This window comes from Hypanus sabinus, chromosome 23, assembly GCF_030144855.1.
Source record: "Hypanus sabinus isolate sHypSab1 chromosome 23, sHypSab1.hap1, whole genome shotgun sequence".
Taxonomy (NCBI): Eukaryota; Metazoa; Chordata; class Chondrichthyes; order Myliobatiformes; family Dasyatidae; genus Hypanus; species Hypanus sabinus.
The window spans coordinates 50,587,012-50,602,480 of record NC_082728.1 but is presented as its reverse complement, the minus strand read 5'-3'; the positions used below and the strand labels follow the sequence as shown (position 1 = coordinate 50,602,480).

General features: G+C 40.7%; 1 protein-coding gene across 2 annotated transcripts in view; it reads left to right on the top strand.

Annotated features, from left to right (window-relative positions):
- LOC132380187 (voltage-dependent T-type calcium channel subunit alpha-1G-like) overlaps positions 1-15,469 on the top strand; it is a 319,151-nt gene that overhangs the window by 208,843 nt on the left and 94,839 nt on the right. For both annotated transcript variants that reach the window (XM_059948872.1, XM_059948871.1), the window contains 5 exons: positions 2,425-2,609; positions 6,338-6,464; positions 8,121-8,246; positions 10,599-10,688; positions 15,159-15,351. In XM_059948872.1, coding sequence (XP_059804855.1) covers positions 2,425-2,609; positions 6,338-6,464; positions 8,121-8,246; positions 10,599-10,688; positions 15,159-15,351 — 721 coding nt within the window. The remainder of the gene's footprint in view (positions 1-2,424; positions 2,610-6,337; positions 6,465-8,120; positions 8,247-10,598; positions 10,689-15,158; positions 15,352-15,469) is intronic.

Here is a 15,469-nt window from a genome sequence, read left to right as displayed (position 1 = left end):
GTTTCATTTTTACCAGCACAGCCACTTCTCCTCCTCCTCTATCTGCCTGTCCATTTGATAGATTGTGTATCCTTTGATATTAAACTCCCAACTACCATCATCTTTCAGCCATGTCTCTGTGAAACTCATAATGTCATACCTGCCAATCTCTTAACTGTGCTACAAGATCATCTACCTTATTTCGGATACTATGTGCTTTCAGATATTAACACCTTCAGTCCTGTATTTGTCAGAGTTTTCAATTTTGTCCACCTTTTATACTGCAACCCATCTCACTGATTGCAATTTTGTCCTATCATCTGCCTGTCCTTCCTGACTGTCTATCTATACACTAACTCTGCTTTAAACCAACATTCCCATCCTCAGCCCTATTACTCTGGTTCCCATCCCCCAGACAAATTCATCTAATAAGAATAAGCCATTTCCCAAAGATTTTGAAAGAAACAATGAAGAAAATACCGAAAAATATACTTGCTATTTGCTTATGTTAAAAGAGAATGGGAATCGATTATTTCCCTCAATTTGCAAATTCTGCATAAGCTGTAAACAAACATTTATCCAAACCTTTCAACTGTCTGGCAAACCAGAAGCAGAGAGTTCTTATTAAAGGTGATGTGGGTCTTCATTTTGAATAATAAGAAGCAAATTACACAACTGGGTTATTCACAAAGCCACAGTGAAGAGAGTTAAGCCACACATACAAAGTGCTGGAGGGATTCAGCAAGCCAGACACCATATACAGTCGACATTTCAGGCCAAGACTCTTCATTGAGACTGGAAAGGAAGGGGAAATAAGCCAAAATACGAAGGTGAGGAGAGCAGAATTATAAGCTGGCAGATGGTAGGTGTGACCAGGCGAGTAGGGAGGTGGGTGGATGAACTAAGAAGCTGGGCAGTGATAGGAGGGAGTGGTGAGGGGCTGAAGAAGAAGGACTCTGATAAGAGGGGACAGTGGACCATGGAAGAAAGGGAAAAAGGAGGTGATGAGAAGAAGGGGTAAGAGGAGGGTAAGAGGGAAATGGAACAGGAGTGAAAGGGGAGAGTGGTGAGAAATTACTGGGAACTCATTCTATCAGGTTGGAGGCTACCCAGACAGAATATGAAGTGCTATTTCTCCAAACTGAGTGTGGTCTGATTATGGCAATAGAGGGGGCCATTGACCGACATGTCAGAGTGGGAATGGAAGTCAAATTGAAATGTGTGGCCACCAGGAAATCCCACTTTTTGTGGCAAACAGAACAGAGGTGCTCAACAAAGCGGTTTCACAAGCTAGGTTGAGTCCAATGTAAAGGAGGCTGCACGAGGAGTATCAGATACAGTAGATGACCCTGAAAGATTCGCAGGTGAAGTGTCTCCTCACCTGGAAGGACTGTTTGGAGTCTTAAATGTTGGTGAGGGAGGAGGTGAAGAGGCAGTGTTGCACTTGTCCCACTTTCAAAGATAGGTGCAAGCAGGGATATAAATGCGGAGGGACAAGTGAACAATGAAGTCACATAGAGAGCTAACCCTACAGGAAATGGGGAATAGCTTGGGGAGGGAAAGATGTGCTTTGTGGTAGGATCCTGTTGTAGATCCCAAAGTTACAAAGAGTGATGTGTTGGATACGGAGGTTCGTGGGTGGTAGGAAGTAGGTTAAGCCTCACTGCTTGGGATCACACTTAGACTAGAATGGGACAAAACCCAAACTTTTGTAACAGTCCAACAGCATCATGAAACTTCATTGATTCTAACTTTTTGTTGTCAGATTCATTTTTGAAGCTGAATTCATTTCCTCAAACTGCTGAAGTTGCACAGACAATTAATGTAAATATTGCAACCCAATCACAACATGTGGCTCACAACATAAACTCCCACATCAGTAGGAGAAGTGAAGGTTGTGGGATTCCCAGGGAGAGCTCTAAGAAAGGAGACGCTCCATTTAGTGCTTGACCAGTGGGGCCAACCATTCTGACATGCTCACACAGAGGCCTTCAACACCCCTCAGCACCCCTCAGCACCATCCTTAGTCCAGAGCATGGTAATTGCTGCAGTCCTCTACATTTAGATAGGAAAGATGTAAATGAGACCTGAGGGGCAACTTCTTCACAGAGGAAGGTCAGTATATGTAACTATACTAGAAGTAGTAGTAGTATTACAATCTTCAAAAAGACATTTGGACAGGTACATGGGTAAAAAATATTTAGAGCTTTATGAGTTAAATATAGGAAAAGGGGACTATCTCAGGTGAGTCCCAAGGGTCAGCATAGACAAGTTGGACCAAAGATAACTCTACAATTCTATGCTTTTGGTCTTCCTACCAGGTAGGTGTCAGTGCCAAGAATTATTCAGTTGTGGATCCCACATCGTTGGATCCCTTGTTTAGTGAGATTACCACTGGTTACTTTTCTCCAGTAGTAAACATTTACTGCTTCATCTCCTTTGCAGCTGGTGGCTATGGGACTTTGTTTCGGTCCACAGACTTATCTCAAGAGTTCTTGGAACATTCTGGATGGGCTGCTGGTGATGATATCAGTCATCGATATTCTGGTCTCCATGGTCTCAGACAGCGGAACAAAGATCCTTGGAATGTTGCGGGTCCTTCGACTGTTGCGGACCCTCCGGCCTCTCCGGTAATCAAATGCATGTGCTCTGAGGGGGTCTGAGTTTAGCTGCAATTTTAACTCATGATCTGAAGGGGGTCCCTATTGCAAGCTGCTGGCCTGCAAGTCCTCCATGTCACCTGCACTCTGGACATGTATGCCAGCAGCTTTCATCAGGCATTTAGTTAAGTTCTTTGTAGATATAGGTGCTGACCCCAGTTCAGTGGGATAAGGATCTCACTTCTGTGTCAGCTGGTTTGACTGAATGAGTCCACTCCAAAGACTTGAGCAAAAATCAGAACTAATACTCCAAAGCAATACCTATGAACTGCACCCATGAATGTATCACCTTTTGGATGAATACCCATTTTCTCTTTCAGGCAGCCAGTAAAGAACCTTGCAAAGAAAAGCAAGGAACTTCCTCAATTGGCTTTGTTAATATTTAGTAGTATGTAGAACTTTGGTACATTTGGTATATTGATCCTGCCTAGATTAGAGGGCATGATCCATAAGGAAAGGTTGTTTAGTCTGGACCATTGGAGTCTGTCGGGAAACCTGACAGACACTTATAACCATATAACCATATAACAATCACAGCACAGAAACAGGCCATCTCGGCCCTCCTAGTCCGTGCCGAACTCTTAATCTCACCTAGTCCCACCTACCCGCACTCAGCCCATAACCCTCCACTCCTTTCCTGTCCATATACCTATCCAATTTTACCTTAAATGACACAACTGAACTGGCCTCTACTACTTCTACAGGAAGCTCATTCCGCACAGCTATCACTCTCTGAGTAAAGAAATACCCCCTCGTGTTTCCCTTAAACTTTTGCCCCCTAACTCTCAAATCATGTGCTCTCGTTTGAATCTCCCCTACTCTCAATGGAAACTGCCTATCCACGTCAACTCTATCTATCCCTCTCAAAATTTTAAATACCTCGATCAAATCCCCCCTCAACCTTCTACACTCCAATGAATAGAGACCTAACTTGTTCAACCTTTCTCTGTAACTTAAGTGCTGAAACCCAGGTAACATCCTAGTAAATCGTCTCTGCACTCTCTCTAATTAGAGATTATGTGAGGCATAAATAGGATAGACAGTCATAAACTTTTTCCCAGGGTAGAAATGTTAAGTACTAGATAGCATCTATTTAAGGTGAGAGGGAGAATGTTTTAAGCAGGAATTCCAAACCTGTGGTTCACAGACCCCTCAGTTAACTATTGGGGTCCATGACATAAAAAAGGTAGAGAACCTCTAGTTGAAAGGGTATGTGTGGGGCAAGTTTTTTCCACAGAGAGCTGTAGGTGCCTGGATCGAGCTGCTAGGGTAGTGCAAGCGGACTTGATAGTGCCATTTAGAGTCTGTTAGAAAGGCACATAAATATACAGGGACTGAAGAGATATGAATCGTACAGGCAAAAGGGTATGGCCGACATACCAAGTGACTGCTCTGCAGAGAATGCTGCGAATTCCTTTCTCCCAACTTTCTCTAGATTCCTTTCTTCCCGACTACTCTCTCCAAGTTCACCCCATCCTTCAGGCCCCTATTCTGCCTCTCAGAGCAATTCTTACCCAACTCTTACCCACTTCCCTTTTTACTCTGAGCTAAATGGTGTTGTTAATGGCTTTGCTCCAGTCACTGAATCCCTGCCCTTAAATCCACCATTATTACCTCTCAAAAGACCATCCTTTACAATGACATACTTGTGTGGTCACCTGTAGATTACAGGTGGAAGAGACTGCAAATTGGAAGGTACTATTGAAGGAGACACAGAAATTCTGCAGATGCTGGTAATCTTGAGAAATGCATACAAAATGCTTGAGGAACTCAGCAAGTCAGGTATTATCCTCCATAGATTCTGCCTGACCTGCTGAGTTCCTCCAGAATTTTGTGTGTGTTACTGTTGAAGGGAAGTTGGTAGGTGCCGCAGTTCATCATGTACGATGATGCCATAGTGCACTGTGGAAGGAGTAAATGTTTAGTGTGAAGGATAGGGGTTACAGATGAATGTGTCACCTTGCCTTCGGTTAATTGAAAGACTTTGTCAATCAGAGGGAATTACCACAAATTATCCAAAATTATAACATCAGTATTTATTCTGGTCTATGGTAGCTCCTAGGTTGTAGGGATGGAAAATTTAGCATCCTTGTCTTTGAGTGCCATTGTAGCCTTTCGCTTTCCTATACTAGTAATTTACTCCAGTCCTTCACTCTCCCACAACAAATGTCTTCCAAACCTAAACAGTGAATGTGGATTAACATTGGTAATTGTGTCTCCTGTGGATTGACATTGATAATTGTGTCTCTGTCAGCTGAGGCAATAACTTTGGAATCTTAGTATCTCTATCTCCCTTCATTCTTTTAAAATATTCCTGAAACCTAACCCTTTGGTGAAGCTTTTAGTCACTTGTGTCAGATTTTTCTTTTGACAAGCTCCTATGATTCATTATATCAAAACATTAAATAGTTACCAAATTAAATAGGGGAAATACTAAAGCGCACGTTTAAAAATTCAGCAGTGAACAAAGTAGAAATGTCATCCAATCTGAATGTGACATAGTCCAGATTTCTGAGAATGAAAACTGCCCTTAAATATGGGGGTGTTTCTAAAGTAGTGGTGAATTGTAACTGTTGGACACCTATTTAACAAAGAAAAAAGTAACAACCTAATATAAGTCAGACAGCCTAATAGGAACCATGTAAGGGAAATTAAATAACCATATAACCATATAGCAATGACAGCACGGAAACAGGCCATCTCAGTCCTTCTAGTCCATGCCGAACGCTTATTCTCAGCTAATCCCACCTACCTGCACTCAGCCCATAACCCTCCATTCCTTTCCTGTCCATATACCTATCAATTCTTTTTTAAATGACAAAATTGAACCTGCCTCTACCACTTCTACTGGAAGCTCATTCCACACAGCTACCATTCTCTGAGTAAAGAAGTTTCCCCTCGTGTTACCCCCAAACTTTTGCCCCTTAACTCTCAACTCATGTCCTCTTGTTTGAATCTCCCCTACTCTCAATGAAAAAAGCCTATCCATGTCAACTCGACCTATCCCCCTCATAATTTTAAATACCTCTATCAAGTCCCCCCTCAACCTTCTATGCTCCAAAGAATAAAGACCTAACTTGTTCAACCTTTCTCTGTAACTTAGGTGCTGAAACCCAGGTAACAGTCAAGTAAATCTCCTCTGTACTCTCTCTATTTTGTTGACATCTTTCCTATAATTCTGTGACTAGAACTGTACACAATATTCCAAATTTGAAACTCAAGATCAGAAATGTTAGAAACCTCAACAGATCAGGCAGCATCAATGGAGCCAGAACTGACCTGAAGTGTTTCTCTCTCCCCTGCTCTCTGACTTGTTGAGTATTACCTGTGATATCTGTTCAAATTTTTGTAGTATTTTATGAACAGTAACCTTGGATGTAAAAGACATTCGATTAAAAAATTTGCTCAAGGAAAATTATATTAACTAACTTCATCACTTTCTTTAAATTGCATTATTGACAAGGGTAATGCATTTTGATATGTATCTGAGCTTTCCAAAGGTATCTGAGAAAGCAAGAACATGATAAAACTTGCCAAAAGAACGTAGGTGGCCACATAGTTAGAAAACTACAAAAAGATCAAAAAATAGTACTTGCCTTTAGACTGGTGTAAAATGTATACCATTTATTCATTGATATCAGAAAAACTCACTTCAGATGGTCAGTCATCCCTCTTTCAAGTTCTTTTGCTCCACACAGGGTAATCAGCCGAGCACCAGGCCTTAAGCTTGTTGTCGAAACACTGATGTCCTCCCTGAAGCCTATCGGAAATATTGTGGTCATCTGCTGTGCGTTCTTCATCATCTTTGGTATACTGGGTGTGCAGGTATGTTTCTAAAGTCTGCTCAGCACACTGAGTTAGGGACTCACTGTTGCAGTCCATACTGAGGTGACAACTCAGCCAACTAGGGAAGGGGCTGTTAGATGGAGTTCACCTTGCACAATAGTGAGGGCTCACTGTGGGTGCTGTCTCTCATGGTGGAGGACAGAGATTCAGAACCTTCTGAGCTGAGGTTTACAGTCTTACCATAAGAAAGGTGGCTCACCTCATTCTTGGGTGTGGCTGCCCTGCCCAGGGACGTGGCTCTTCTGTACCTTAGAAAGAGGCTCAGCCCCAAGTTTGGGTCCTTCTCTGTCTTCAAAATGATGCACTTATGTATCCTTGGTCTGGATTCTTTGTGTATTGGAGTTGGATCTTTTGTGTTCAGTGCTGCACCTCCTGTATCCTGGAGTAAGGCTCAGTACCAGAATGGGGCTCTTTATGTCTCTGGGAACACCATGACAAGACACAGGACCACACACCCGTGGTGCTAAGTTGTCATTGGCTTTTCCCATTCCCTTAGCTGGCACTATCTCATTCTATCTACTACCTTTTCTGCTTCCCTTTATATTTGCTTTGCTCTCTGTTCATCAATCAAGCTTTTAATCTCATTCTTTCATATTTTATATTTGCTAATTATAATTATTTTGATATGAAAAAATTGCTTGAAGAAAGCTCAGCTGGTCAGGCAGCATATGTGGACAAAGAAACAGAGTTGAAACATTGTTTTTCTCTCTCTGCAGATGCCTGCTGAATATTTCCAGCATTTTTAATTCAACTATCCAGCATCTGTACTTTTTATTTCTTGACAATGAACTGATTAAACATCCTCATACACAATTGAGCCTTGTTTGCCCATTATTTGTGGATGTGTATGTGTTTTCTATTCTCAGGATAAATGCAAAGTACTTATTTAAAATTTAAGTTATTCTGTTATTTTCCCATTATAAGTTCTCCTGCATCTGCCATTAAGTCTATTAAATGTTGATCCATTATCTTTGCAAAGTTATGGATTTTTTTTTAAATATTTGATCTGCTGGAGACAATGCTATCTGCCTAGAAGCCCAAGGCTTACCCACATTTAATTTTAGCTTCTTCCCCCCATTCATACTCTTTGGAAAATGCCTACCTATGCTTGATGATTACTCCTCTTTCCCTGTTACTGAGTCAGACTAAGGAAAGGTTGTTGCAAAAAACCTAAGCCTGACCAGCTGACACTTTCCAATCACTTCATCAATGAAGTATTTGTGTTCTTCCGTGCACTTTTAATATGGTCACAATGTGAGCAAACGGGATTAGGGTAGATAGGCAAAAAAAGGTTGGTTTAGAAGTGGAGGGCAAAAAAGCATGTTTTTATGCTGTATACCACAGTGACATTTTTACACTTATGACATTATAATCTAGAATGCAGTGCCTGACAAATTGATTGGCATAGAGTTAACAGCAATTTTCAAAAATAAATTACTTAATACTTAAAGAAGAGAAAAATTGCAGCACTGTGTAGCAAAGATAGTAAAGTGGGTTTAACTACATAGTGATTCAGAGAATAAAATGTGCTAAAAGGTTTCTTTCTGTACTGTTCCATTCTATAATTGTACCTCATTTGTGGCAATTTTGATAAAGAAAACCTTTCTAAAGTACGGATGTGTATTTTTATTTCAGCTCTTCAAAGGGAAGTTTTACTTCTGCCTTGGGGAAGACATACGAAATGTCACCAACAAATCTGACTGCATTCAAGCCAACTACATGTGGATCCGACACAAGTACAACTTTGACAATTTGGGGCAGGTATGACAGGATTTGGAAAGCTTGCTGATGTAGCCACACCATTCTGAACTCTCCATGAAGTACTGGAGCTGAAGGCATTAACCTTACATCAGAGTTGCTCAATATTCATTAGTCGTTTCTACACCCAAAAGTTAACTCATTTTCAAAGATTCAAAGTACATTTATTATCAAAGTATGTATGCAACATACAACCCTGAAATTCATGTTCTCCACAGACAGACATGAAACAAAGAGCCATGGAACAAACCCATTCAAAGAAAAACATCAAACCCCCTTTCTCCCCACGCACAAAAGAATTGTGCAAATGGCACCATTTTTTTAAAAAAATGAGCAAAAACACAATATAAAACACAAAATCAAAAGGCATATTTCAGTTCGGCTCAGTGTTCATTATCTGCAGGCTGCCCTGATTCAAAAGTTGCCTAAAAGTACAACAAAAAAGGAGCAGATAGAACTAGAACCCATCATAAACCTGACTGAGAACCCAAATTTAACATTTATCATGCTGTTTGATTTGGTTGCCTTCAATATAAACTGACAATAAAACATCAACAATTAACATTGACATTGACAATTAATTGCCATTCCAAATAAGGTGTTGACTTTGCCACCTTCCTCTGAGTCAGAAGGCTGTAGGTTTCATGGCCAGTTTAAAACTTAGCTAACACTAATTTCTGCTAGAGAGTGCCTCGAGCCAACAAAACACACAGTTATGTGAAAAGCAGGTTCCAGATGGGTGTGTCACCTTGAACCAGAATCCCTTTCCCAATTAACGAGTAAGTTATCCAGATATTTCAAGCTTATTGATCTAAATCTCAGGAAGTTATCTTCAGTTTTTAGTCTTAGACCATAATATAAAATAGTTCAAAGCATAACCAACTCCATTTTAGCATGGTCTTCCAGTTGTTAGATAGGCAAAGACAGTGTCCATTTTGAATATTCAGCTTTTGCTTTGTAAAGCAGCATCCCACAAGTATATCATGAGATAATTTTCTTTGAGGTGATTTTTTGCCAAGGCATCAAAAAAAAATTATGTTCTTTAATAGCAGCTTTGCAGCTCTCTATTTAACCACTTATTGAGGGACAACTTCTACAGCAACTTGCAGTGTCTCATGACTCATTTTGTGAGAGCAAGTGGTAATCATCCAAACCATGGCTCATCCTTCATGCAAAAGAGAGAATTTTACCAGCAGAGTCACACACTGACATCTAAGAAATATGTGATGTGTTCTTGGTTGTGGTTTGGAGTTATTGGGCCACTTCTTGCTGGCCTGATTCCACTTCATAGTTCCCCATATACTGTCCTAAAGGTGAGAGCCTATTCCACTCACCATTTATATTCCAGGCCCCAGCAGCAGCTGGCCTTGTCTGTGCAGTGAGACATACCCAACTTAGAATTATCCTAATGGCGGGAAGTGCTACAGGCTGGGCTTCTATCAAAGCTACGATTGATTTTTAATAGTTTTTAGATACTTGACATTCATGGACATATAAAAATAATTAGAGCAATTAGAACTATTATAATTTTTTAATGGAAATATAACCATAAGCATCCAAAATACATAAATAATCAAAAACATTTAAATAAATCTACTTTAAGAAATTATCCCTTTGCTTCCTAAACCTTCTCCTTATAAATTCATTGAACACAAGAAAATAGCAGTAGGCCACCAGGCCTTTCCCCTTTATTGTGATGATTGTAGATCTCTGCTGGCTTTAACTCCTCTTCTGTGACAATTCCCCATTCACCTCAATTGCTTGATCCATCAGATATTCTCCAATCTCCCCATAAATTGAATTACCTGGCCTCCTCCACCTTCGTGGCACAGGATTACAGATGTTCACTAAGGGGGTTTCTGGGCTACAATGGGGTCTCTTCGTGAATTTCAGCAAGCCCGGACCCTTCAAAATCCATCAGTGATTCCCAAAATTCTGCCTTTGTCTTCGTTTTTCATAAGCTGAGAGAAATTTGAGAAACACTCCTGCCTTGCCCTTCCCCACTTTAAGATATTCTACCGAGATCCAATTTAAACTTAAAGTTTGAATACCAACTCTGTAGGCAGTCCCACATTGTGAATCATTTATCATTGGTTTGTTAATTTTAATATTTGACATTCATTAAATCTTGGCTGTGAAAATGTTATCCTCCTGTAGTGGTGGGTACTCTGTTCAGGTGGCAAAATAATTGAGTGTTTTCTAGATAGGATTGGAGCTGGAATGAGTGTTGCTTACGTCACTTTGCAAGAAAGTGGTTTATTCTATTGCCAAAGCTAAGTTTAGTGATCACCCCTACATAGTTAAAGATTCATCACAAGTTACTGGATCTAATATCTCTTCTTCTCACACTGATAGGCCCTGATGTCCTTGTTCGTTCTTGCATCGAAAGATGGGTGGGTTGACATTATGTATGATGGTTTGGATGCAGTGGGAGTGGATCAACAGGTAAGGTCAAGGTAATTTCTGTTGGTGATATTGCAAACCCTGGATGGAAAGGAAGTCTGCATTGTAATGTTATTGTGTCTATTCTTCATAATTGCCATAATGTCTCATATACAATCTAATTATTTGACACAAGAGAAAATTTACAGATGCTGGAAATCCAAGCACCACACACAAAATGCTGGAGGAACTCAGCAGGCCAGGCAGCATCTATGGAAAAGAGTAGAGTGGACATTTCAGGTTAAGACCCTCCCGCAGGGCTGGAGAAAAAAAGCTGATGGCATGAACGTCGATTTCTCAAACTTCCGATTATGCCCCCCCCCCCTTACCATTCCCCATCCCCTTTTCCCTCTCTCACTTCATCTCCTAGCCCACCCAACTTCTGCCTCTGGTGCTCCTACCCCCTTTTCTTTCTTCCGTGGCCTTCTGTCAGATTCCCCTTTCTCTAGCCCTGTATCTCTTCCACATATCAACTTCCCAGCTCTACTTCATCCTTCCCCCATCAGGTTTCACATATCACCTTTTGTTTATCTTTCCTCCCCCCCCAGCTTTTAAATCTACTCCTCAGCTTTTTTTCTTGTGTCCTGTCGAATGGTCTTGGCTCAAAACATCGACTGTATTCTTTTCCATAGATGCTGACTGGCCTGCTGAGTTTCTCCAGCATTTTGTGTATGTTGCCTGTATTATTTGAGCACTCTTATAGAATTTTTCAGCCTGTATAAATTTAATATTGGTAGCCTTGACCACCAAAATGCTGAAAAGAGAAAGGAAATTTTACTCTTATCACAACTAGCCAATTGGATTATTCTATTCAAGTACCTTTACCATTTTCATGTAAGAAACATAGCAACTCTCTCTCTCTCCCTCTCCCTCTCTCTCTCCCCCACCTTTCTTTCCAGTCGTGATGAAGGGTCTCAGCTTGAAAGGTCAAAGTAAATTTATTACCAAAGTACAGAAGTGTCACCATATACAACCCTGAGATTCATTTCCTTGCGGGCATATTTAGTAAATCCAAGAAACATAATACAAATGTTTGTAGAATCAATGTAAGACCACACCTTATGTGACAGACAAACAGCTAATGTACAAAAGACAACAAACCGCAAGTGCAAAAGAAAATAACAATAATAAGTAAATAAGCAATAAATATCAAGAATATGAAGTGAAGAGTCCTTGAAAGTGAGTCCATAGTTTGTGGGAGCAGTTCAGTGATGGGGTGAGTGAAGCTGAGTGAAGTTATCCTTTCTGGTTCAAGGTTAATAACCATTCCTGAACCTGGTGATGCTGGTCCTGTGGTTCCTCTACTGTCTCCTAATGGTAGCAGTGAGAAGACTGCATGGCCTGGGTTGCTGGGGTCTTTGATGATGGATGCTACTTTCCTGAGACAGTGCTCCTTGATGGGGAGGGCTTTAACCATGATGGATTGGGTCATATCCATTACTTTTTGTAGGATTTTCCATTCAAAGGTACTGGTGTTACCATTCCAGGCTGTGATACAACCAGTCAATATATTCTCCACCGCACACCTGTAGAAGTTTGTCGAATTTTTAGATGATGTGCCAAATGCTCATAAACTTTTAAGACAGTCGAGGCCCTGCTTTCTTTTTAATTGCACTTACATGCTGGGCTCAGGACAGATTCTCTGAAATGTTAACACCAAGGAATTTAAAGTTGCTGATCCTCCCCACCTCTGATCGATCCTCTGATGAGAACTGCCTCATGAACCTCCAGTTTCCTCCTCCTGAAGACCTCCTTGGTCTTGCTGACAATGAGAAGTTGTTGTTGTGGCATTATTCAGCCAAGTTTTCAATTTCCCTCCTAAATGCTGATTCATCACCACCTTAGATTCAGCCCACAACAGTGGTGTCATCAGAAAAGTTAAATATAGCATTGGAACTGTGCTTAGCCTCACAGTCATAAGTATAAAGTGTAAATATAATTCCCTACCATAGATGCTACCTGACTTGCCGAGTTGCCCCAGTATTTTATGTGTGTTGCTCAAGTTTTCCAGTAACTGCAGGATCTTGTGTATTTACAACACATAGCATACTGCCTTGATCAGCAAACAGTGAGGTTAAACCTAATTTATTTTAGACATTGGTTGAGAGAAAGGTGCTACTAGCATGGTCACCGGGGGCACTCTGTTGTTCTGTTTTGGAATTTGCTGAGGTCTTCAACAATGGTTGAGCAATCACTACTCCATGTAATACATCCATAATTTTCATGCTGTTAAACTTCCCAATAAAGACTTCACCATCTGTTTCCAATATTTCCAATAGGAGTGATCCAGTCAATGAATAATAAACATCTTGACTGGATAATTAGTGATATTAGAGTCATGCTTCGAAACAGAATCAAAATCAGGTTCAATATCATCTGCATATATCATGAATTTTTTAAAATTTACAGCAGCTATGCAATGAAATAGATGATAAATTTAGAAAAAAAGTATTATAGTAAGTATGTATATGTATATTAAATAGTTAAAATAAGTAGTGCACAAACAGAAATTAAATAAAAAGTAGTGAGATAGTGTTTATGGGTTCGATGTCTGTTTAGAAATCAGATAGCGGGGGGGAAGAAGCTGTTTCTGAATAGCTGAGCGTGTTCCTTTAGGCTTCTGTTCCTCCTTCCTGATGGTTACAACGAGAAGAAGGAATGTCCTGGGTGGTGGGGGTCCTTAATGATGGACGGTGCCTTACTGAGGCACCACTCCTTGAAGATGTCTTAGATACTACATTTACACTAACCTATGTCAGTTTATTTGATTTGAAAAGTAAAAGAAGATAAAATGCTTAGATATAACCTAGGTATATGATCAAAACTGCTGTCCATGCTTGAAAGTATGCCCAACATTTACACATTGAGGAATATATCTACTTATATTTTGTATCGGCACCTAGTGATTTCAGACGGTTACACGGGGATGTCAATATTGATATCCTTTTCATTGTCGAGTTAGTGGAATTATGCATTTCCCTAGAGTTCCTAATTGATTTGTAGACTTTCTGTGGATTATCAGTGTAATTCTGCAAGTAGGCTTGGCTGAAATATTTGAGGTATCCTGTCCAGCAACAGTAGCTGATGTTTATGTTCAAACTCATCATTCTTCAAAATGTAGACTCCTCAGGTCTGCACTGATGTCTCCCACATGTGAGAACAAAACAGTCCTTGTGTCACTTGTGCCATTTACAGTGTAGTGTTCAGTCTATTACACCATTACATACCTTACTGCTATCCACATGTTAAAATGTGTAAGCTGACTGTAGGTAGAACTTTGCTGTGTTGGACAAGCAATAGCAATTTCTCTAACTGCTGCCATAACTTTTTCTTTACCAAATTTAGAGAACAATGATGGGAACATGTGGAAGAAAAATGTTAGTGATAGCCATTAGTTCTGGTAAGCAGCTACTTTAGTGGAGAAATTAACTAAAATAAGTAGCAGAAAGTATAGGATGGAAAAAAAATGAAGGATAACCTTTGCTGTCAATCATGACCTGATATCAGAGTGGTTCTGCTTTTCCTTCTTCCACCAAATCTTGCTGCCAGGGTCAATTCTTCACAGATGCTGCAAGGAGACATGCATCCAAACATTCATTTTTCCTCATTTCCTGTAAAGTGTACCTGACCCTCAAAGAATGAAGTACATTTTATTGTTTGAAAATGTGTTGTTGATTTTAAAGCTGGGTTTGATGAATGTTCGGTGCCTGAGGATACATTCAGGTCTATACTGTGGAGTGTGGGATATGGTTGGTAGCCAGTGGGGTACTCAGAGGCAGGAAGACCTGGGAGCCTGTGCTTTCACTGGTGGCAGAGTGATAGACTGAAACTGTGATGGTACTGTGGAGATACTGGAAGCTTGTGGTTCATCAGATGGAGGCTAGCCACTAGATGCCCGTGTTTTAAGCTAAACAAGGGCGTAGGAGAGCTCACAGATAAAGTGAGTGGCATGGGATTATTTGGAGATGGAGGATTGTAACCTCTACTTCAGGAACAGTAGATTGGAGATTGGGGCCTTAGGCGATTGTGGGTTGATATCACAAGTGTGATTCAGTTGGTACATTGTAGGTTGGTTGGTGCATCTTGAAGGATGAAGGGTAAGAAGATGTCTCATCTATTGGGAGTTCATGTCCAACATCATATTGGCAAGTCCATGTTTTCCCAGTGTGTTCAGCAACTGGTGATTCCCTGGGGGCAACGTGATTCAGATTTCCTGCCATGTTACATTAGGAGCATTGTGAGGAGAGTGACTTCATTCTGTCTACTTCTAATTTAGAATGATGCATTAATAACTCCCACCAATGGAATTTCCTGATTTGACATAAAACAAACTGTGCAATTGGTTTTTATAATCTGCATGGTGGAAGGACCATGGGGAAGGTGCAGCTGAATGGGATGAAGATGGCTCTGTCAATGAGTTAATGAAAACCTGATGAGCAGATGTCTATAAAGTTGCCGCTTTCCTGTTTTCAGCCGATCATGAACAACAACCCATGGATGCTCCTTTACTTCATCTCCTTCCTGCTCATCGTGGCCTTTTTTGTGCTGAACATGTTTGTCGGAGTGGTGGTGGAGAACTTCCACAAGTGCCGGAAGCACCAGGAGGTGGAGGAAGCCAAGCGCCGCGAGGAGAAGCGTCTCCGACGCATGGAGAAAAAGAGACGGAGTAAGGAGAAACAGCTGGCTGGTCGGTAGTCTTTCTTGTATCTTTCTGAGTCATGCTTGACCTTTGACACCACTTCTCAGTGCCTGACAATTGGGATAACCCAGAGCATGCCAGTTAG